Here is a 22669-nt window from a genome sequence, read left to right on the forward strand (position 1 = left end):
TCAACTGAGCCAAGGAAAAGCAGGTGATAGCCAACATTGTGAGCAGACTTCTGTTCCTGCAACAGAATTTTCCCTTCCTCTCTTCCCATCGGCAGACCCCCAAAACTACTCTGGAAGTTCCCCCAATCCTCCAGATAGATTTTGGGGGTGGGGAATCCATTTCGCTGACAGATGCCATTCCATCAGGGGAAGAATTTAAGATCCAGATTCAAGTGTGTACACAACAGTTGTATGTCCGTAAGGTACTGGAAAGTTATCAGGATCTGACATTCAGTATTAGGTCCTACTGCAAATAATACTGGCAGACATCCAGAGGGGTGTCCTGTTTGTAGATAGCTTTCCAGGAGCAGACCAAGTCTTAAATCCCTTAAGGGCGCATTCCCCAGCATGGCTGGCTGGGGAATGCTGGGAATTGTAGGCCTTTTCTCTGTCTAAACATGCATAGGACTGTGCCCTTAATTCCATATGCTGACTGTCCTAAACCCATCTTTCCCCAAAAAGATTACTTCAGACAGACAAAACCAAGGTGTCAGTCTTTAATGCAGTTCTAGGCCCCAACTCTCAGACTATCCTACTCTGCTGAGTGAGAGCCTAAGATAAGAACACACCTGCTTTTCTGTTTATAAAGAAGAATTATTAATTTTTGTCATCAGAAGAAAGTTTTTGAGTTGTGAATAGTACTACAGAACCCATGAGTTCTCTAAAAAATGTCAAGAGCACTCATTCTTGGGAGCTACTTCAAGACACAGAGTGATGTAATATGCAGGTGTTCCTTTGAAGAAACAGGATCCTTCAGAGAGCAGTAAACAACTTAAGCCCATTTAAGAACTCTAATTCCTATTAACACTTGCTGATTTCCCCTCATAAACTGTTTGGCTTTCTCCCCATCCTCCAAGCATATGAACAGCTCCGATGCAAAGTAGTTACTCCAAAGCTCAGAACCTCAAGGTCAGTGTGTGATCATTTGACCAGGGCTTCTGAGCTACAACTGGAAGGCCTCATGGCAGATCACAGATCATGTATAGCAACATGTTCAAATGCCTCAAGCTTTTCAAATAATATTACGAGATTACCAGTTTCAAGATGCCTAGTAAAATGGACAATAAAGTGAGCTGCTGAAATGTTTTCACACTCTGTCCCTGGGCCAAGAGGAGAAGAAAGCACAAATACAGAACAGACTGCCCGGCTGGCAAACAAGCTATTAGAAAATCCCTAAACACAAAGACATGATAACCCCACAGGTGGAGGAGCCAGGTGTATGGCAGTGGATGCTGAAAGGAAACTTAAAGCACCATAAAAACACACACACACCTACCTAATTGTGTATTTGCTTCTCCAGGGAAGCTGAAAGCATTCAGTGCAGCACAAACCTGGCACAATGTAGAACAGACTAAAGCCAGACATAGGAACATAAGAAGCCACCTAATACCAGGCCAGATTATGTGTCTCCCAAGCGGCTCTGGGGTCTCAGGCTGAGAGGGGTCTCTCTCATCACCTGCCACTTGATGCGCTTTTAAAATAGAGGTGCTGGGACTGCCCTTCTGTGTGCAAAGCATGTGCTCCATCACGCAGCTATGGTATATCCCATCATTACATTTAGCCTTAATTACACGAGATGTCATTTAGCATAAATCTGCAGGCTGGATTTTCTAAAATGAACATCTAAAGTTTTTGGCAAACCGGAATATGGAGAAGAAAAATGGGCCATGAGGACCAGCAGAGGTGGTACCAGTAAGCCAATGGGACTAAATACAGAAGGGTGGGATGGGGAGAATTCAAGTCAGCCCCATCAGAAAAAGTATTTTGCAAGCACTGCCTTCATGGCTGTGAACACATGTCGAGAACCATGAAGACCAGGATGCTGAATAAAAGGCAAAGCAACCTGGCTCTGGCTGAGGAGTCAACCCCCACAGACTAGCTGGTGGGCCTATCTCAGAGGCTGTGCTAAGAGGATCAACAGGGGACCCAAGCAAGAGCCAGGATTCCACCACTCAACGGCTCAGCCCACAAAAGGAACATAATGGAACTGTTACTGGACAATGCGCCTTGCCTTTCTCTTCCCACTGCCCATGTACTAGTAGGAGTAATGCAATTAGGCTACATCTGATGCCATAATGTTGCAGCTTCAGTGATGGTTGGGACATCCCACATGCACCATGCTTACCTGTAATTCATTTACTAGGGGAAGAGTCTCTCTCCAGCCACCCACCCCCACTCCACAAAAGCAGCAGAGAAGATGATCAAAGGGCATCACCCGGGGCAGAGAAGGCTCATTTTATTTCTCCCCACCCCGCCCCCGGGCACCAAGATAAAAGAGAGCTACCATCCCTGATGACTAATGGCTTTGTCTTGTCAGTGTGATCCAGAAGAAAATAGATCTACACTGCAAATGAACCACGCCCTAAGAATGGCTGCCATTAGACAGCCAGGACCCACTGGTAGCTAGTTGTAAGAGTTACAGGGAGCCGAGCAAGAAGGAAGCCTCTCTGGGGGCAAATTCTGCTGCACACAAGACCGACAGCATCATGAACTTCATTACATTGGGTACCACCAAAGAGGTGGAAGGAATGGGACCATAGTTCAGAGGGAGAGCACCTGCTTTGCATGAGGGTTCCAGACTCAAATCCTGGTATCGTGAGTTAAATCTGGAGCAGGTAGCAGCTGATGTGAAAGATGTCTGAGGAGGCACTTCCAGACACAGTACTGGACTAGATGGACAATTACCCTGGGGTAGTATAAGGCAGCTTTTTAGGTTCTGATAATCTAATGAAGACAGTGCTAAACACATTTGGGGGTGGTGGGAGAGAAGACAGCATATCCCTTCACCACTAGGTACCCTGGAGCAAGTTCATGCAAAGTCTGTTTCTCCACAACATCAGCACCATGTGTTGTAAAACAATCTTCCTGAATGGAAAAACTCAACTCAGTTTAAAAATAATTCCATGCAGAGCTAAAGAGAACACCATTACAAGAAGACCACTGTGCTGGACCCAGGAGACAAATGGTTTTTTTCAGCCTGTGGAATCCAATGGAAGGCATGACAAGGATCAATAGAGGCAGGAAATGCAAGCTCTTGACACAGGGCAGAGTCATCTTCAGGTTCCTCAGCGCTCTGGTTCTATGACTGGCAAAACTGCCGTGTGACAAAAAAGCCATTTCCTTTCTTGAACTCTTTTCAGAGCTCAGAGCAGTTTTTGGTGCAAGCCGCATGAATGCCGCCCCCAGTGTTTCAGCTCTCTTTAATCATGTGCAGCACCCATCAGTGCTGCACAGAAAGCACGGAGTGTTCTTAAAGCAGAGAGTGGTCTGGGCGCACTTATATTAAGAGAGGTTGCTACCATCATCACCTAGGCAGGACTCTGGCACTCTTATGCCCATCTTATCACAAACCTGGCTCAGAGCAGACCCAGGCAATGTCCCAACTGCACAGACCCAAATAACACCCAAGAGGCAGCCTGATGAAAAAGCAGAGAAGACAACTTGCGCAACACACCAAGGACCAAGTTAGAGGGCTGCAACTCATTTACACATCTCAGAAGCATATGAGTAACATAACCTGCATACAGAAAAGCACATGTGCCAAAATGCAGTCTACTGATATGGTACACATACGCTGTAGGGCAGGCGTGGGGAACTTGCAGCCTCCAGATGATGCTGGATTACAACTCCCATCATCCCTGGCCCTGCTGGCTGGGGCTGATGGGAGTTGGGAGTCCAACAACATCTGGAGGGCCACCAAATTCCCGCTCTTGCAATAGGATTAGATTAATTTGAGCAGGAATCCTTTTGACAGAGCGTTAATATTCCCATTGTAGATAAAACTGAGGCTGAAAGATTGTGATTTGCACAAGGTCATCCAAGTGGTTTATTGGCTAAGAGCAGTGGACATGACAAGAGAGGAATTATGAATATGGTTTTCCCTGCCTCTGATCCTCTGGCATTTCCTCCAGTATATTATAATTCTACCCATCTTTCCCTCTTATTTAAGGGGCTCAAGGTAGCCAACGAACTCATCCCTCCTTGAAACTCCACTAAAATGACTATAAAACACAAAAAACACAACATTTCCTAAATCAAGTATCTCTCTGCAAGGAGGGGCTAGAAATCTTTAGAAGAGAAAGCTGGGGACTGTAAGCAGCACCAAACACAGACAAGGTTGTTAACACTGCACAGACCTGCTAAAACGTGTTATTAGTGGTATTTGATTGCTGAGGCAAACATATCTAACACATCATGCAGCAGGTTTGACTGCAGGGATTTTCTCTTCTCTGCAGCCATTTCAGTCTCCCAGCTTCATTCTAAATTATTTCTAGCCACCTTGACAAATATTCAGACAAAAAAGGCAGGGTTTTCCGAGGTCAAGCAGAGCAGCTGTATGGAAATAAAGTGCTGCTATTTATACACAGCTCTATAGATCACCACAAGCTAAGACAGTTTGGGCCTTTGGCTTTGTGATAGATGGATTCTGGAACACTGAGCAAATGCAGAATTAACCAGCAGTGCAGCCTGAGTAGGAGATAAAAAAAATAAAATAAACAGGGTCCATGACAGAAGCAAACTATCTGGTACTAAACAGCTCAGGAAAACATCCTCCAATGGTGGCCTCTAGCATCTACCAGCTTTATCTGCAGCTCACTTGCCATGTAGTAGAACATTTGGAAGGATTGTTTTGAACAGTATTTTCCTTAATGCTAAAAAATAAAAATGAAATTGTTTAAGTATCACACTGAAAACAGCAAGGAACAGAGTAGCGAAGCAAACAAAAGTGAGCCATATTATGCACTCCATGTCAACATCACTGAATTCCCTTGGATTATTTTGCATAAATAGTTTCAATGGCCATGGAAAACTTTCTCCACATATGATGCGCTAAGATCCTGTGCGTACTTATTGGAACTTGGTAGGACTTGTTTCTGAATAAACATGCGCAGGATCTGGCTGAACACCCTATTACTTTGGTTATATGTCCTGCACTATTTTAATTAATTTGTTTGACGTATTTGCTCTATAGTAATTTTACTTATTAAGCATCCGTCCAAATGCTTTCCCAATCTTTCGGTTTATTTGAACATTCTGGGCTGGATCTTAGCAACATGAAGCCATAGTCTGATGCTACAAGGGCCAACGTTCAAGAAGCCCCGGGCGAGGAGGCAGCCAGAAGCTGCCTGAAGGCTCATTCTCATATCACCAACCATGATTTGCTGTTTTGTCTGTTCTGTTCGCACTATTCTCTGCTTAACCACAGGAGAAAATAGCTTCATATAAAACCACACACCCCAAGCAAGCTACAAATAAGCTTCCAAAGCTCATGTAATTAAAAAAAATGGACAAATCGTAGCCACACTTCCTGAGTTTGGATGATATCTCAATTAATAAGATGTGACCGAACCTTTTGCCCATGTATGCAGCCCTTTCACACCTCTCTTTGCACAAATTGGCAAACCACCAGGAAGTTTTCCATTAACAACAGTTTCCCAATTCATCTAAACCAAGGAACTAAGTCAGTATATAAACCCATGGCTTGAAGTTGGTTTAATATATTGGCTTTCAACCACAGTTCCCTGGTTTGGACAAAACAGGAAACTATAGTTAGTGGGATACTTCCTGGTTTCTTTGCCAGCTCACACAAAGGGGTTGGTCCTGTGAGCAACAAGCACAGAATGCGATCATCCAAATGCAACCAGTGTGCCACAATCCAGATGATCAGATGGTTAAAAATCCTATTTACCACTCAGAATTTTGTAGAAGTCTTGAAAACATCCAGAATTAACAGCACAGTGGCCAGAAGTATTATGTATTTTGAAGCACGTGTATGATGATCAAGACAAACCAAGTTATTCCAGGTTCAACTACAAGTCTGGCCACTTGGATTGAGAATCAGTTTTGAACCTTCATAACTAGTTTCGCTGACAGTTAGCAGCAGGATCTAGTACTGGCTATGCTGCAAGAGAAAGAGCACTTCTGGGGATCTAATGGATTTAAAAACTAGAGTGAATCCAGCTGCTCTTGCAATGGGGTGCAGAGATTATTTGTATAAACACACACACCTATTTGTGGCCTTAAAAAAATCCAACTTTTTTTTGCTTAGTTGAAGAGAAAGGATTTGGACTGGTCATAGGTGAGCATTGACAAGTATAGGCTAAACCAGTTAAGATTTTATTTGCCTGTGGCCCCATTTATAGAACTTAAATTCAACTGAAATTAATCAGATGGAAAGAAGCAATTTATTTGTGCCTGCTTGAGTGCAGCTTTAGAAAGGCAGGATATTAATTTCCAAAATGAACATTATAGCACCACCTCCAATGTACATGACGCTTTATATAAGAGTAACAGAAGACAGGTCCCTATCCCAAGGAGCTTTAAATGTAACTGTCAATTGTTTAGAGATAACACAGGGAGAAAAGGCCACAAAGGACAAATATAAATAAATGCAGTTACATGCACTCAGGCCTCATTTCAGATGGGGATGAAAACTAATGAGGGGTTCAAGGTTCATAGAAAAGGTGGACTTTGAGGAGGCTTGATTTAAGAACAGTAAATAAAGACTTCAAAGGCAAAGAATCCCAACCTGCAGAGTGGAAACCTTTCTGCTGAGCAGAACTCAGATAAGTTATTCTTTTAGCTACAGTTCAACATCCCCCATTAAGGTTGTCTATTTGCAACACTGGCGTACTGTCACACTTTGACATCATGCTCGTTTGGTTTGCATGCGCCACTCTAGGAATGGACCTGACAGCACAGAAAGTATTATGATCAAACCATAAGGTAGCTGCTTGACCTTAAACTTAAACGCAGAACATACAGAAGCATAATCTAAACATTACGAAATTCTAGGGTGGGTGCATTTTTTAAAGCATATTTTGTATTACAGCATAGTCGGGTTTCAGTTCCAGGCTATCTATGCTATTCCAATGCCAACAGCAGTGCAGAGTGAAGTGAGGGCTTTAAAATATTCCTCCAGCTCTTTCCCTACACACTGCAGACATCCTGCTCAACTTTTGAAGCATAGTGACCAAGAAAAAAAATATACAAAGAAACTCAACTAGAGAGCTATTTTGAGGTTATAGATTAAAAGCATGAAATCCCTTGGAAGGTTTTACAAACGTAATTCCCCCCTTTTTTCAAATTCAGCCATTCCCAGGGTAGAAATTAATCTGTGGAAATCTGCCCAGGAACAAGAAACATAAAGGCTCATCAGGCACCCCAGGAGGTCTTATCTCTATGTGGCAGGGCAAGAAGAGAAGTCAAAAGGAGATACAAAAGAGAATCTTGTTTTAAGCCTCTACGCCTCCTGTATGGGCTTTCTCAGCCCCAGAGGCTGAATGCAAACCGTGCCTTTGCTAGTGCAAGTGGGACAAACTCATACAGTGTGGGGAGCATTGATAAGTTACCAATATTCTGTCCTGCACAGGTGTTCATCCTTCTTCAACAGCAGGACAGCATGTAACACTGTTTCAGCAGCAAAAGTCCCAATACGGAGGATCACACAGGGCCACCAGAAATAGGAAAGGGACCCCGGGGGGGGGGGGGCATAGTTAAGCAACATATTCCGCCCCCCCCCAGCTTCTCAAAATGTGCAGAGTAACTTCAGGTAACTGGAGCTCATTACAAAGCAGGGATGACACAGGAACGCTGCAGATGCCCAACTGCAAAGGATGACCTTGGGCCTCGGCTGCAGCAGGCAGGTGCAAGGCTGCCAGCTGCTCTCAAGTCTTTAACACTTGTGCCATGGCATTAGAAATCCAGTACCCACAAGCAGGCAAGCAGAAGTAGGCCTTAGAACCCACGGCAGAGGAATTCCACATATCCCTACACAAAAGTGGTCGGACGTAAGCAGATGTCCCTGTGGATGTCAGCTTCCCACCTGGCTCAGAACGAATTGAACACCCCAATCACAAAGCTGCATGAGCTGAAGGAACCCCTTGATACCACCACGGCTGTTCCAGCACTGGTTCATCCCCAATGCCCAATCACCCGGGGAAGAGCATTGCTGCCTGCCTGCCCTCAGACCCCTGACAACTGCCTGACAATTGCCTTCCCCACCCATGCACAAGGCAATCACCCTCTCCCAATATGTCCCCTAACTAGTAAATGACCAATACAAAGTGTTCCTCCCTGGCTACAGGGATCTCCATGACAGAGAGGCCTGTGCACCAAATGCTGACCTGCAAATGAGCAGCTCTGGACCAGCAGCACCCTTTAGAGAACCCACCTTCTGTGTTCAGAGGGAATAGGATGCCACTAAACACCAGTTGCTGGGGGCAAGCCACAGGAGATGGCTGTTGGCTTCACGCCCCGCTGAGGGCTTCCCATTGGGGCAGCTGGTTGGCTGCTGTGGAAAGCAGGACGCTGGGCTAAATGGACCTCTGGCCTGACCCAGCAGGGCTCTTTATGCCCTACCAAATTCCCTGCATATCTAACCCACATTACCAGCCTCCTCCCAACATCACCGCATGCCCCTTTTCTTCCTCTGCTGTCTAAACCCCCCCAGATCTCCACCAAGCGTAACCATCATAACCTTGTTTAAACACACACACACAGACACACAGAAGACCTTTATTCATTATTCCAAGTCTGATTCTCCATCCATAATGAGAATTCTCCCTCATTTCCAAGCCACCCTTCTCCATCCAGCCCCTTGGACCTCCTGCTGAACGAGGCCTTCCCTTTGGCTTTACACCAAAAGGGAATGTTGAGGCATCTCACTCTGTAGCGCACAGAAAGAGGGGGTAAGCAGAAGGGGGTGTCTTTCCTTGGAGGCTCTCCAGCCCCACCTGTGTGCCCCCAACTTGCTTTCTCCAGGCCCCCATCTCGCCCCCTCTCTCTGAACTGAGAGCGCTGCCTTCCACTGACTAGGGCCCACTGGCACAACTTGCCCTGTGGTGCAGAGGGAGAGAAATAATAAGGATGAAATAGAGATCCTTCACTGGCTGGGGGTGGGGGGGCGTTGTCTCCACATGCCCCCTCCTCTGCCCTTTCCAAACTCCTCCTCTTCCTCTCTGACCAGAGGGGAGGGGGTGTCTTTCACTAGAGATTATTTCAGCCTCCCCCACACACTATGGGGACCTGCTTTCTACCAAGTAGAATGCATTTGCTCATCTTGCCCCCATGGTGCAGAGAAAGAGGAAAAAGGGATAGGATGCTCGTCTTTCATTGGAGGTTCTCCACGTGTGTGGCTGGGGGGCCTTGGTGCCTCCATGCCTTCTTCCTCCCTGAAGGGAAGGGAGGAGATAAAAGAAGGAATTTGGGAGGGGGGGATCTTTCATTGGAGATTCTCTCAGGTCCTCCTCCAAGCCCCCCCCCCCGACTTGCTTGATACTAAACAAGGCCTATTGGCCCATCTAACCGTGAAGTACAGAGAGAGAGAGAGAGAGAGAGAGAGAGAGAGAAATGGGGGGTCCCTTTCCGCTGGAGCATCCTTGGGGTGACCCCTGCCCACCCCCTCCCCTCCTTACGCCAGAGGGAGGGAGGAAGCGTGTTCGCTTTCCTCTGAGCCCCGCTCAGCCGCCCCATCCTTCGCACACACCACGCACACGTGGGTCCCTCCTGATCGTTCCCGAGCCCGCTCGGCTTCGCGCCGCATCTCCTCCTCCTGAGACCCCGGGGAAGGGGTCGCGTGGCGGCGGAGTGAGGGGCGCCCCTCCCGTGGGGGAGGACATAAAGGCGCCCACGTGACGCCCGTGCAGCCCGCCCCTCCCCCTCGCGACCCCCCGTCCGCTCCTTCCCTCACATTCGGGCCTCCCTCACCCGATCTCGTCGGCGCTCCCGACGCTGTTCATGGCGGCGGCGGGGCGGGGGGCTCGGAGGCCCGGGGCTGGGCCCGCTCGGCTGCCCCTCCGGAGCTCTTCCTCCTCCTCCGGTGTGGGGGTCTCTCCGGTAAGGGGCTGGGGGGGGCGGCGGCGGCCGTCCACACCGCTCCTTTCTCGCGTCCTTCCTCGCCGTCGTCGTCGTCCTCCGCCGCCGCCGCCCTCGCCCCCTCAAGCCCGGCCGCCGCCGCCTTTACCTCACACAAGAGGGCCCCGGCGACAGGCAGCGGGCCGTAGCGCGCATGCGCGGGCGCACGCGCGCGCAGCCCCCTCCGCTTCGTTCTGCTCGGTTCGCCACCAACCGCCGCTCCGGACGAAGCCGACTCCTGCGCGTGCGCAACGGGCGCGCGAGGCGGTTTCTTCACCCTTCGCCCCACCCGCCCGTTTCTCACTCACTCCTCCCTCCCACCAGCCAGCGCGCGCGTCATTGGCGGCGGCTGGCTACGGGGTTTCCGGCAGCGACGCAGGGGGAGGGAAGGAGAGAAAAGGCAGAACGCGCGAGGCGACGCGGCTGACGGTTTTTTATGAGGACGTGATGACGCACTTACGCACGCACTCGGCCGCCTCGCTTCCGGTCGAGGCGGGAAAGGCGTGATGGGAGAGGTAGTCTTTTCCGGCGGAAGGCCCAAAGGGCAAGTTGGGAAGGGTAGGAAAGCGCGGGGCCACAGCCGAGGGAGACGGTGCAGTACGCATGCGCGGTGGAAGCGACTCGGCGCCAGGCTTCATGGGGGTTGTAGTCCCCTTGAGCTATATGGTGGGATTGAGGGGAAGGGGTTGAACAGGTTTTTTCCCCCCTATTTTCTGTTTCTTTAAGGGAGGAAATCTGAAAGTCTATTTTAAGAAAAGGTGCGGTAAGGGGGCACTCCGCACATGCTCAGAGGCAATCTTTTATTATGAATTCACATCTTCCCATGGGATTTCAAAACAGGTTTCTGGCACAGAGCCCTGAGTCCCATTCAGACCTGGTCGGTTCTTTTGCAAACGGCAATTAATTCGTGACTATTTCCTTGAGCACGCTCCGGGAGAGAGCGCAGGACAGGGAGTGCTCTGGTCCATGGGGTCACGAAGAGTCGGGCACGACTGAACAACAACAAATTTCCATTTAAACCCTAGAAGAGAGCCACTGCCAGTCAGTGTAATAGGATAGATAATACTGAGCTGAATGGACCAGTGTTCTGTCTCCATGTTGGACGGCTTCTTGTTTAAACTAGAACCATGAGGACTAGAATCACACCCTTTTTGTCTAAGCCAAACAGCCCCAAATGTTGTAAGCCTTTCTTCATTGGGGAGTTGCTCTAGCCCCTCGATCATTTGGGTCGCCCTTTCCAGCACCTTTTCCCACGCCATTTCCTTTTTGAGGTGCGGCAACCAGAACTACGTACGGTATTCCCAGCACAACCAATCCAAGAAGTGATGTACGACATTTGCAGTTTTGCTTGCACAAGACGGAGGCCTTTATACTTTTTGAGGCTCTCATCTTGTGCAGGTTTACCTGGGAGTGAGATCTGTGAAACACAGCTGGCCCAACTTCAGAATTAACATGCAGAGAAGTATACTGTACATTTTTGTAAGCATGCCAAATAGTGCAGTATTATATGCTCAGTTATACATTTCTGGAGTGGTATCCAAGTTAATTTATTGCAGCAAAACCAACAAAGATTTTTGCCACACCTTAAATACGAATACCTTTATTCTGACATAAACTTTTGTGGACTATAGCCCATTTCATCAGATACGTGAAGTGTTATTTTATTTATTTCATTTCTATACTGCCCGATAGCCAAAGCTCTCTAGGTAGTTCACATTAAGGAGAGTTTCAGGTTTATAGGCGGTTCATATGGTGCTGGGAGAAAAGTGCAGTAAATGGTGAGGTCAGAAGGCAACTAAATGCAGAAAGTGACAAGCACGTTATGAACAATGGTCATTCACTGTTATAAATGACGCATTTTCTTCTATCAAACTAGTACAATAATTTTAGGTTTGCCACGAAAGTAAGCACTGGAGATATTTCAGGTTTTCCCAAAATTTTCATTGTTTCCCCCAAAAGGAAAAAACACAGTTTTTTCCTCCCATGGCTTCAAACTTTCTGGAAATTTCACATCTCTATGTTGTTCAGTCGTGTCCGACTCTTCGTGACCCCATGGACCACAGCACGCCAGGCCTTCCTGTCCTCCGCTCTCTCCCGGAGTGTGCTCAAGTTCATATTCCTTGCATCAGTGATGCTATCTAGCCATCTCATCCTCTCCCTCCCGCTTCTCCTTTTGCCTTCAGTCTTTCCCAGCATCAGGGTCTTTTCCAGGGGGTTTTCTCTCCGCATTAGGTGGCCAAAATATTTGAGCTTCAGTATCTGTCCTTCCAGTGAGCACTCAGGGCTGATTTCCTTTAGGATGGACTGATTTGCCCTCCTTGCAGTCCAGGGGACTCGTAAGAGTCTTCTCCAGCACCAATTCAGTTCTACCGGGTAAGGGTCAGCATCTGTAATGGCTCTGTTTCTCCGCCAGATGTCATCTCCTTCCTTCCAACTTTGCAATCCCCCCACACCCCTTTTCACTCACGTTCAGCTTCCCCCTTTTAAACTGCCCACTCAGCATTTTCCCCTGCCCCCTTATCTATTTAAAACCAACTCAGAGTCCCAGCGATTACTTTTCAGGTCTCTCTAACCCTGCCTGGATCTTTCCTCCAGCCCTTCGGCATGGCTTCCCCTGCAGCCGCTCACCCAATCTTTTTGGAAGGAGAAAACTGTATGCCTTCTTGGAAAGAGGCAGCCGCCGAATACAATCCGACGGACACCCACTTGGAGATCCTGGGGAAACCGGTGATGGAGCGTTGGGAGACCCCCTACATGCATTCCCTCGCTGCGGTGGCTGCCTCGAAAGGTACCCTTATCATGGCTGGGGCTGGGATTCTCAGCAGAATGACATGCTGTTCGCTCAAGCCTACCTTCTAGGGCTGGTGTGCTGTCTATATATCTGCAGCCACACTTCACTCCTCACTCTCCCCTTTCTGATTCAAACCTGCCTATCACCAACCACACCTCTCTTAAAGACAATCACCTCTTTCTCTCTCCCTCACCTGTCACAAGGACAACAACTTCTTTCTTTCCCAGCATCTACAGTATTTATCTTTCCTTTTTTATTTCTTCCTTTCCCAACATCTACACTTTTTCTTCCTTCCTTTCCTTTCTTCTTTTTTCTACATTATACCTTTGTTTCTTTCTCCTGCTTTCTCTTTCCCACACCTGGGGTGGAGACAATAATCTCTTTCTGTGTCCCACACTTATCAAGAAGAGAATAATTGCTTGCTTGCTTGCTTGCTTGCTTGCTTGCTTCCTTCCTTCCTTGTGTCTATAGTATTTATCTTTTCTTTTTTTTCCCCCAGCATCTACAGTATTTATTCTTTCTTTCCTTTTCCAACATCTACAGTATCTCCTCACCCTTTTTTTGGCATCTACAGTTCCTTTCTTCCTTTCCCAGCATCTACAGTTTCTTTCTTTCCCAACATCTACAGTTTTTCTTTCTCCTTTCCTTTCCTTTCCTTTCCTTTCCTTTCCTTTCCTTTCCTTTCCATTCCTCTCTTCTTTTCTCTGCATTTTCTCTTCATTTCTTTCTCCCTCTTTCTCTGTCCCACACCTGGGTTACAGAGAATAATCTCTTTCTGTGTACCACACTTATCATGAAGACAATAATTCCTTCCTTCCTTCGTATATTTCTTTTTTCCAGCATCTACAGTATTTATTCTTTCCCAACATCCACAGTATCTTTCCCCCGTTTTTTGGCATCTACAGTTTCTTTCTTCCTTCCTTTCCCAGCATCTACAGTTTCTTTCTTTCTCTCTCTCTCTCTCTCTCTCAGCATCTACAGTTGGTCTGTCTTCCTTCCTTCCTTCCTTCCTTCCTTCCTTCCTTCCTTCCTTCCACATCTGGGTTAGAGACAATAATCTCTTTGTGCATCCCACACTTATCAAGAAGACAATAATTCCTTCCTTCCTTCCTTCCTTCCTTCCTTGGTATTTTCTTTCTTTTTTCCAGCATCTACAGTATTTATTCTTTCTTTCCTTTCCCAACATCTGCAGTATCTTTTTTTTTCTTTTTCAGCATCGGCGGTTCCTTCCTTCCTTCCTTTCCCAGCACCTGCAATATTTATCTTCTTTCTCTCTTTCCCGCCACTCCCAGTTCAGGTATCCAGGCCCTCAGCTGTCCATCAAGCCCACTTTTAAAAGCCATCTTGTGGCAGTGAGTTCCATAAGGTAATGACACTCTATGCTTTGGGCTATGCCCCTGGAGCCTTCACCCTCTCCTGGTGCCTCAACAGGTTGCAAAGAAGGCTATGCTCAAGGACTGGTGTCTGGTATTGATTCTTTAGACCGATAAGATTTATTTATGGTTTTAAACGAGCAATCCTTTTGCATTTCAGTTGGCTGGATGCTTTGTTGAAGAAAACCAGGATACATTTTCTAAGAGCTGCTCTTCATTAAGGCTGCAATCCTGTCCCCACTTACCTGAGAGTAAAGTTCCCTAGGCTTGATTGGATTTACATTTGAGTAGACATGTCTGGGATTGCGCTATAAGGGATCTTGAATTTCCCGGACACCTCAACTTTTCCATGGGTGTATGGCCACCTCTGCTCTTAAGCAGCAGTAGTTTAACCCCACAGTAAAGTATTGCACCTTGCCATCTGAGTTCACCACCCACTAAATTGATTATACGGACAGTACAAGACTGAAGCACTTTACTGAACAGATTGCTGTTGGAGTAAGCTAATGCTTTTGAGAACATAGGTATAAATGCATCCAAGGAGTGCTTTAGATCGGGGTGGGCAGAAAGTAAATTTCCAGATATTTTAGACATCTGATATTTTAGAGGGATCTTGAATTTCCTGGACACCTCAATCGTTGCTATCAACTTTTTTTTTTACTGTGTCCTCCAATCTAGAGAGTTTGCAGAGCAGAGGACAGATATATTGCGGTGTAGGGCAGTTGTCCTTGAGGATTTATTTTATTTTCCACTTTGAATGTTATTGGTAATGGTAATGATAGAGGTCAGGCAGAAAACAACAACAAGAAAATGCTTTTTGCACCGGTGTTTTGGGGGGAAATTTGCTCCCTTTGTTTTTATGCTTTTAGGCTGCAATGCTATCCACGTTTAGACAAAAGAAAGTCCTACAACTCCCAGCATTCTCCAGTTAGCCATGCTAACTGGGGCATGCTGGGAGTGGTAGGACTTTTTTTCTGTCTAAACACACCTAGGCGTATATCTGAAGTCTGTTTTTATTCTGTTTTAAGGGATTGTTGCATTCTGTTGCTGGTTATCTGTTGTTTTGATCATATAGTATGGATATGTTTGGTGGAAATATTTAGAATCAATCAATAACATGTGTTATAAAATACTTATTTATTTCATTTCTATACCACCCAATAGCTGAAGCTCACTGGGCGGGTCACAAAAGGAATTAAAATAAAACCCAAACACCATATGCAAACATATAAATGTGCATTTGAAACAAAATCCTGCTAAGGTGCACAAAACCATCATTTATTTATTTATTATGAATTATTACATTTATATCCCGCCTTTTTTCCTCCTTAAGGCACCCAAGGTGATGTACATAATCCTCCTCCTCTCCATTTTATCCTCACAACAACGACCCTGTGAGGTGGGCTGGGCTGAGAGTCTGTGACTGGCCCAAAGTCACCCAGTGAGCTTCCGTGGCTTCTGAGTAGATCTGTAAAGGGCAGAACCTCAGGCCTACGGGCACATACGCCTGGGGTCCCACTCCAGCCCTCCGGGCACGTGCCCTTCCTCCAATCCCCAACCAGCGGCTTCCCGGCTTTTGCACTATTTCCCCCCACTCTGAAAGGTTTAAGTGCCTCTCCCATGGCTGAGTTACTGGCAGTTAGAGCTTTAAGCTCAAATATGCTGGTATGTTTGCTAATTCTCACCCCCCCACCCCCGCCCCGGGGGAAATTGAATTGGGGCCTCGGACAGAAAGAGGCTCAACACCCCTGATCTAAAGAAGTTACAGTGTAGAAAGCCTTATGGAGGAAATTGTCTTCACCCTCCCAGAGGTGGGAGACCCTGCTGCCCTCTGGGTGTTCTTGGACTTCAGTTCTGATCACCCCTGACTGTTGGCCATTTTAGCTGGGGCTAATGGCAGCTAGAATCCAGCATCATCTGGAGGAACACTCTTTAACTCTGGACGCGTAATAGATCTGCTTAAAAACAGTTGGGAGCAACAGCCTGAGATGTCCATCATGTTCAAGATTAGTTTTGAGATTAAGATTAGTTTTGAGATTAAGATTAGTGCTAAATTTAGGTTTAAGTTGAAGTTTAGTTTTAAGATTAAGATTAGGCAGATTAAGATTAAGATGCCCCTATCCGTGGCTTTCTACCCCCTTGGCCCATTTCTCTACCCTCTGCCTCAGCTGCATTGCTGGCAAGTGCATTTCCAAACCCAATTTAAAGTTCTGGTTTTAACCTTTATAAATGATTTGGGCCCATGCTCTGTTGGGACTGTCTTCTTTTGTACCAGCCTCCCATACTCTGAGGCCATCTTCAGAGGCCTTTCTCATCTGCTCACTGCCAAGGGTGGTTAGGCTGGTGAGTACAAACCTTCTCAGTGGTGGCCCCGCACCGCTGGAATCAGCTTCCAAAGCTGGTTTGTCAGACCTTTGCAGGACTTCAGGAAAGCTTTAAAGACCGCCCCCCCCTTCCGCTGGCCTTTGTGTAGTATCTTGGGCTGCTGGTTTTACTGGTAATTTCTTCGATTGTTTTTTTTATTGATAATTTCTGTTTTTATTGATTTTGTACTGGTAACCTCTGTTTCTATGGGTCTTTATTGAATATGCTCTTATTGATTTTTATTGTATCCACTCTGCGTTGTTTTTAGTCTTGTATGCCACCTTGAGAGGGTTCCACCCTTTAAGGTGGCCTAAAAACAATTTTAAATAAATAGAAATTTCAGTAGCGGGACCAACAAACTTGTGGTTGGCTCTCTGGTAGCATTGCCACTGCTACTCCTGATCAAATTGGTGCCCTCCGTCCCTCCCCAACACACACATATACAGCCTTGCCGTGCTGCTGGGGCAAAGTTGGAGACCTTTGGACATCGCATGCCTTGCATTGCAGCTGAGTTAAGAATAGCTCTGCAGTGAAATCTCTCCCCTTTTAAATGCTTATGGGTTTGCTTCAGGGCTCAGCCTTTTCCTGACAGCTGCGGGACAAATATAAGGGCGGCTCCATTGGAGAGATCTGCAGGTCCATCTTTTGCAGCATTCAATACACTAAGAAGCGAACTCGTTTCCTGATAACAATCTTAGGTAGCCAAAACAGCACCGTCTGCAAACATGAACGGGAGATATCGGGAGGCTTGGGGGCTTGCGGAAGTACAAAAATATTTTTTTTTGCAGGGGGGACAAAACCCCTAACAGCATGCACAGTGGCTACAGAAGGCTGAGTGTGTTGGGGGTGGGGGGCAGAAAAGCATAGGATGGTGGTGGAATGGAAGATGCTAGGAAAGGACATGGTTGGCTAGAACCTGAACATGAGATCCAAATTGTTTAACAACAGCAGCAGCAGCAAAAAAAAAGGACCCCCCCCCTCCAAATCAGCCCTTTGTTTAGAACCACGGACTAGAATTTTGCTTCATTTTTAGTGGAATGTAGGAGCACAGCTCAGTCTTTGAGCCAATGCTTTGCATGCAGCTAGCAGTGTGTCATTAAACTATGGAATGCGCTACCATGTGATGTAGCAATGGCCACCAATTTGGATGACATGAAGGGGGGAATAGACGAGTGCATGGATAAGAAGGCTACCCATGGCTACTTGTCCTGATGGCTATGTGCTACCTCCAGTATCAGAGGCAGTGAGCCTATGTACACCTGTTCCTGGGGAACATGGGTGGGAGGGTGCTGTTGCATTGTGTCCTGCTTGTGGATTTCCCGTGGGCCACTGTGTGAACAGAATGCTGGACTAGACGGACCTTTGGTCTGATCCAGCATGGCTCTTATGATGTTCTTATCTTTATTATCCTTCCTCTCATAATACTAGAACCTGAGGTCGTCCCATGAAGCTAATTGGTGGGAGATTCAGGGCAGATCAAAGGAAGGACGTCTTCGCACAACACTGAGTTAAACTGTGGAACTCACTTCCACAAGACATAGGGATGGCCACCAACTTGGATGGCTTTAAAAGGGGATTGGGCAAATTCATGGAGGAGAAGGCAATCAGGGGCTAGGAGTCCTGATGGCTCTGTGCTCCCTCCAGGATCAGAGGCAATGTGTCTATGTGCACCAGTTGCTGGGGAACATGGGCGGGAGGGTGCTGTTGCGCTCGTGTCCCGCTTGTGGGTTTCTCACGTGCAGCTGGCCGGCCACTGTGTGAATAGAACGCTGGACCAGATGAACCCTTGGTCTGATCCATCATGGCTGGTCTTATGTTCTTATGATAGGCAAGGACTTTTCCTGCCTGTGACCCTCGAAAGCTGCTGTCATTCGGGGCAGACAATTCTGGGCTGGAGGGAAGACGCTCTGACCGGGTTGGAGGCTGCTTCCTGTCAGCTCGGAGCTAACGGAGCTATCTCCTTTTCTCGTCTTCGCTCAGGCGGCCGTGTGCTGGAGGTGGGCTTTGGCATGGCCATTGCTGCCACCAAAATTGAAGAATTTGACATCGAGGAGCACTGGATCGTCGAGTGCAACGAGGAGGTTTTCCAGCGTCTCTTGGAGTGGGCCGAGACGCAACCGCACAAGGCATGGATCATTCCAGTGGATCAGCTCTTGTAGGACTGAGACTAGATGTAACCTTCTAATTTGGAGAGTATGTCCTTTGCACCTGGCTCCGGTTGGTGGATCTTGGAGTTCTAGCAAAAATAGAAAAGGAAAAAGTAGACCTTGCAAGCCTGAACTGCCCCCCGCTCCCTGTTTTAAGGCATTGGGCAATTTTCTGATTCAAACAATTCCAGGAAACCCACAATTGTTCCAGAACGGAAATAGCGCGGTGGGTTAGAACGAAGCGACATTCAAGGGACATGCAAGGGATGAACCCTTAGATTAGGGGTGCCGAACTTCTCTCTGCCTGAGGGCCAGGTTTTGTTTTGGGGAAGCTTTTCGGGGGCTGCATTCCAGGCAAAGCCGAAAGGGGTGATGCCAAAATAAAACTCCCCGCCCCGCATACTTTAGCTTCAAGGTCTTATTGCCAATAACTAAGCCTTCAGAGAGGCATTTCAACCTTTTGGAATGGGGGGAAAAAAATGCAAAAAAAAAGGAAGCGACCAAACGATTGGCACTCAGGGAGAGGAAAAAAACAGGAAGCCACCAAACGATTGGCACTTGGGGAGAGGCGTAGCACTCTGGGAAACCCCATAGGGCTGGAATGGGACCCCAAGTCTCATCCTGACTATTAAATTGGCCCAATTTGCAGCATAGGCATCCTCCAGGAGCACTTCAAATCCACCAGGCCTCTATCCAACTTCTTGTTTGCATCCAGGAGCTCATTTTGAGCATTACTTGCTTGGTGGATGCCCTTTTGCCTGGGCTAATGCAAGCGGGTTAAACAGCAACCAGGCCGAGTTGCGTAAACAGTCCAAGATGTTTTCCAGTTACTGAGTAAGTATCTCTACCTGGTCACTCACTGACCTGTTCTAACATGCATCTTCCCCACCCCACCCTGCTCTGCTTTCCTTCCCAAGGTCGTCCCTTTGAAGGGGTTGTGGGAGGACATCGTCCCGACTCTGCCCAGTGAGCACTTCAATGGTAAGAGTGAGCTTCACCTAACCAGCCCCTGATGCTGTGGAACTCTGAAAAGGAGTGCACATCTCATGCTCAGGAGATGCTCTGAATCCCAGAAGGCCAAGCATTCTTTTGCTATACCCGCATCTTCTGGTTGTGGGACAATTTGGCAAGAGCTTCACCAGGGCATGGGGGCCCACTTTGGAGATCTAAAAAGCTGGCCTTTTCCCTACAGGAATCCTCTACGACACCTACCCACTGTCAGCAGACACTTGGCACACGCACCAGTTCGGTTTCATCAAGGTGAGAGGTGGCCGCAATTCTAATGGGATTTCTTTCTTTCTTTGAATCAAAATGGAAGCCTTTAAGGCAGGCTTTCCCCACCTGGTGCCTGCCAGATGTGCTGGACTACAACTCCCATCATTCTTAGCCAGCATAGCCATTGTGTTGATGGCAACTTGCATTACAGTCTCTTGTTTTGGTGGAGAACCAAATTCTGTTGTTCTCTGTGTGCGTGTTCCTTTTTCTTTCTTTTTTAAAGAAAAACTCACATTATACAGAGCAGGGGATGAGGCCCTGTTGAATCCCTGGAAATAAATTGCCAGAGGTCTCTTGGGGTGATGGAAATGTAATGCTGGCAACCAGAACAGAAGCTGCAGAAGTAACTTAAAAAAATTTTTAAAAGCTTCCAGCAAATCCAGGACAGCTGTTTTTATTTATTTGAAGTATTTTTATTTTTTTGATTGATTGGTTACATTTCTATACTGTCCCATAGTCAAAGCCCTCTGGGCAGTTTACAAAGATTTAAAACATTAAAAATACAGTATACAGAGATTAAAAACCCTTTTCATAAAAACGCACACGAACAGACAATATACACAAGAGAACATATATCTAAAACGACTTCCAACGAGCAATCTCAAGCAAACAACCAGAACCATAAGACAATCCAGGATCAATTAAAACTGATCATATGTTGCTAAATGCCTGGGAGAAGAGAAAGGTCTTAATCTGGGGCCAAAAAGATAACAATGTTGGTGCCAAGCAGGCCTCATTGGGGAGATCAGTCCAGAATTGGGGGCCGCCACTGAAAAGGCCCTCTTACTGTCTTCTGAGCTTCCCTCGGAGTAGGCAGCCAGAAGAGGACCTTAGATGTTGAGCGTAGCATAGCGTAGCTTTTTGTTCCTCATCCAAAAAGGCTCCCAGAGTGGCTTATATATTTTTATGTATGTATGCATTTATTTTATTTAATAGATTTATATACCGCTGAACACATTTAAAAATATCTCTGAGTGGTTAATTGTATAATTACTCAAACAAGACCATCTCTGTTCAGAGGCTTACAATTTAAAAAGACACAGCATGCAAGGAAAAAAAGGAACGGAGAAGGGAAAACAGTTAATTCTTTTAGCAGGGCTGGTGGGATGGCCCTTGTCTCCCTCTCTTCTCCCTTGGTCCGGCCTGCTGGAATGGCTGCTGGTGGTAACAGCTTAAAGTGCCTCTTTCAAAACCGGTGCCAGGACACAGCCCGGGAATTGCCGTTCAGAGGGGAAGGCTTTCGACGAATGTCTGCTTGTCTGCTCCGTCTTCTGAAGGGACGTGGAAGATGGACCAGGCTTGTTCTCTGGTGCTCCGGAGGACAGGACTTAGAAGCAACAGGTGGCAATTGCGGGCAAGCCGATTTCAGCGTAACGTTAAGAGAACCGTCTGAGCGGTCAGAGCTGTTCGACAGTGGGACAGATTTCTTTGAGAGATGGTGGGTCCTCCCTCGCTGGGGTATTTAAGCAGGGGCTGGATGGCAATCTGTCAGGGATACTGACACCATTCAAAGTGTTGGTCATGTCCTATAAAGCCCAAACGGCTCGGGTCCAGATTATCTGAAAGACCATATTCTCCCCTATGAGCCTACTCGTGCCCTCAGATCTTCAGGGGAGGCCCTTCTCACCATCTTGCCACCATCACAGACATGTCTGGTGGGAACATGGGACAGGGCCTTTACAGTGGCTGCCCCGAGGCTCCGGAACGCCCTTCTCAGGGAGGTGAGAGAGGCACCCTCCATGATATGCTTTCGCAGGCATGTAAAAACTTTTTTGTTCTGGTAGGCCTTTGGGGATAGCTAATCTGGACCTGTGAGAATGGGACGGATGGATACTATGGTTATATTTCTTGTTTTTTTTTAACATTTTGATATTTTATACAATTTTAATATTATTGATCATTTAATTATATTTTTAACTTTTGTATATTTCTATTTAACTGTTATGGTCATATCAGCTTGACATATATTTCTATTTATAGGTTTTAACTGTACAAGTTTTAATGTTGTAAAGCCGCCTTGAGGCCCAGTATTGGGGGAAAAGGTGGGATATAAATACATTAATAACAATAATAATACTGTAGTATGGGGAAGGGGCCTTGGAGATAATTTCCTCCACACCCTTGTTCAGTACTGCATTGAACAGAGGTGTGGAGTAGATGATCTCCAAGGTCCCTTCCAGCTCTGACACCATGATGCAGCAAGGTCATGTTAGACTCTGGATTAAACCATTTTACTCCCCCCCCGCCACTCTCTAGATGGCCCTGGGTCTTACTTCAGGGATGCACACAGTTAACATTTCTCTTCCCCCACCCACAACGGCCGCCCCGTGCTTTACAATTGCTTCTGCATTCCTGACCTGTTGGAACTGTTTTCTGACCCGGGTGAAAAGACATCCTCTGGGCATGTGCAGTTTGGCATTTTAAACTCCCTTCAGTCATAGTGCCACTGTGACGATGGGAATGAAATGGAGTTTGCTTCTGCTGCTCTTATCGCCTGCTGCTCTCGGTGGGGGGGGCATCCCCCCCGATTGCGGGGCCCCCTACGTGTTGGCCCCAAGATCTGACCATAGCGGTGCCAATGCTTTAAAATTATATGATTCTATACACTCGCTGTCCCTCTCTTGTTTAGCTTTGCTTCTGCAGAGCAAGGAAGAGAGACTCACTAGGCTTGACACAGGCTACTGGAAATGACAGACAGACACACACACAGAAAGAGAGACAGACAGAAACTCAGAGAGGATACACACAGACATCACACACAGATACAGAGACACACACACACACACACACACACACACACACACACAGATACCCCAAGAGAGACA

The 22669-nt window shown here is 46.9% G+C and overlaps 2 protein-coding genes across 8 annotated transcripts in view; one reads left to right on the plus strand and one right to left on the minus strand.

Moving 5' to 3' along the window:
• Positions 1-10140, minus strand: part of DAZAP1 (DAZ associated protein 1) — a 49977-nt gene extending 39837 nt beyond the window's left edge. For both annotated transcript variants that reach the window (XM_084826322.1, XM_084826323.1), the window contains exon 1: positions 9748-10140. In XM_084826322.1, coding sequence (XP_084682448.1) covers positions 9748-9779 — 32 coding nt within the window. In that variant the 5' untranslated portion in view covers positions 9780-10140. The remainder of the gene's footprint in view (positions 1-9747) is intronic.
• GAMT (guanidinoacetate N-methyltransferase) overlaps positions 1-22669 on the plus strand; it is a 35862-nt gene that overhangs the window by 11180 nt on the left and 2013 nt on the right. Inside the window, exons 1-5 of one of the 6 annotated variants that reach the window (XM_084826325.1) lie at positions 10078-10409; positions 12490-12682; positions 18403-18548; positions 19487-19550; positions 19762-19829. In XM_084826325.1, the coding sequence (XP_084682451.1) occupies positions 10401-10409; positions 12490-12682; positions 18403-18548; positions 19487-19550; positions 19762-19829 (480 nt within the window). In that variant the 5' untranslated portion in view covers positions 10078-10400. Of the gene's footprint in view, positions 1-10077; positions 10561-12016; positions 12268-12489; positions 12683-18402; positions 18549-19486; positions 19551-19761; positions 19830-22669 lie in introns of those variants that run through there. The other 5 variants (XM_084826328.1, XM_084826327.1, XM_084826324.1 and 2 more) reach the window with 5 other exon arrangements.

This window comes from Heloderma suspectum, chromosome Z (assembly GCF_057233095.1).
Source record: "Heloderma suspectum isolate Gila_16-S chromosome Z, 16-S_ref, whole genome shotgun sequence".
Lineage (NCBI taxonomy): Eukaryota > Metazoa > Chordata > Lepidosauria > Squamata > Helodermatidae > Heloderma > Heloderma suspectum.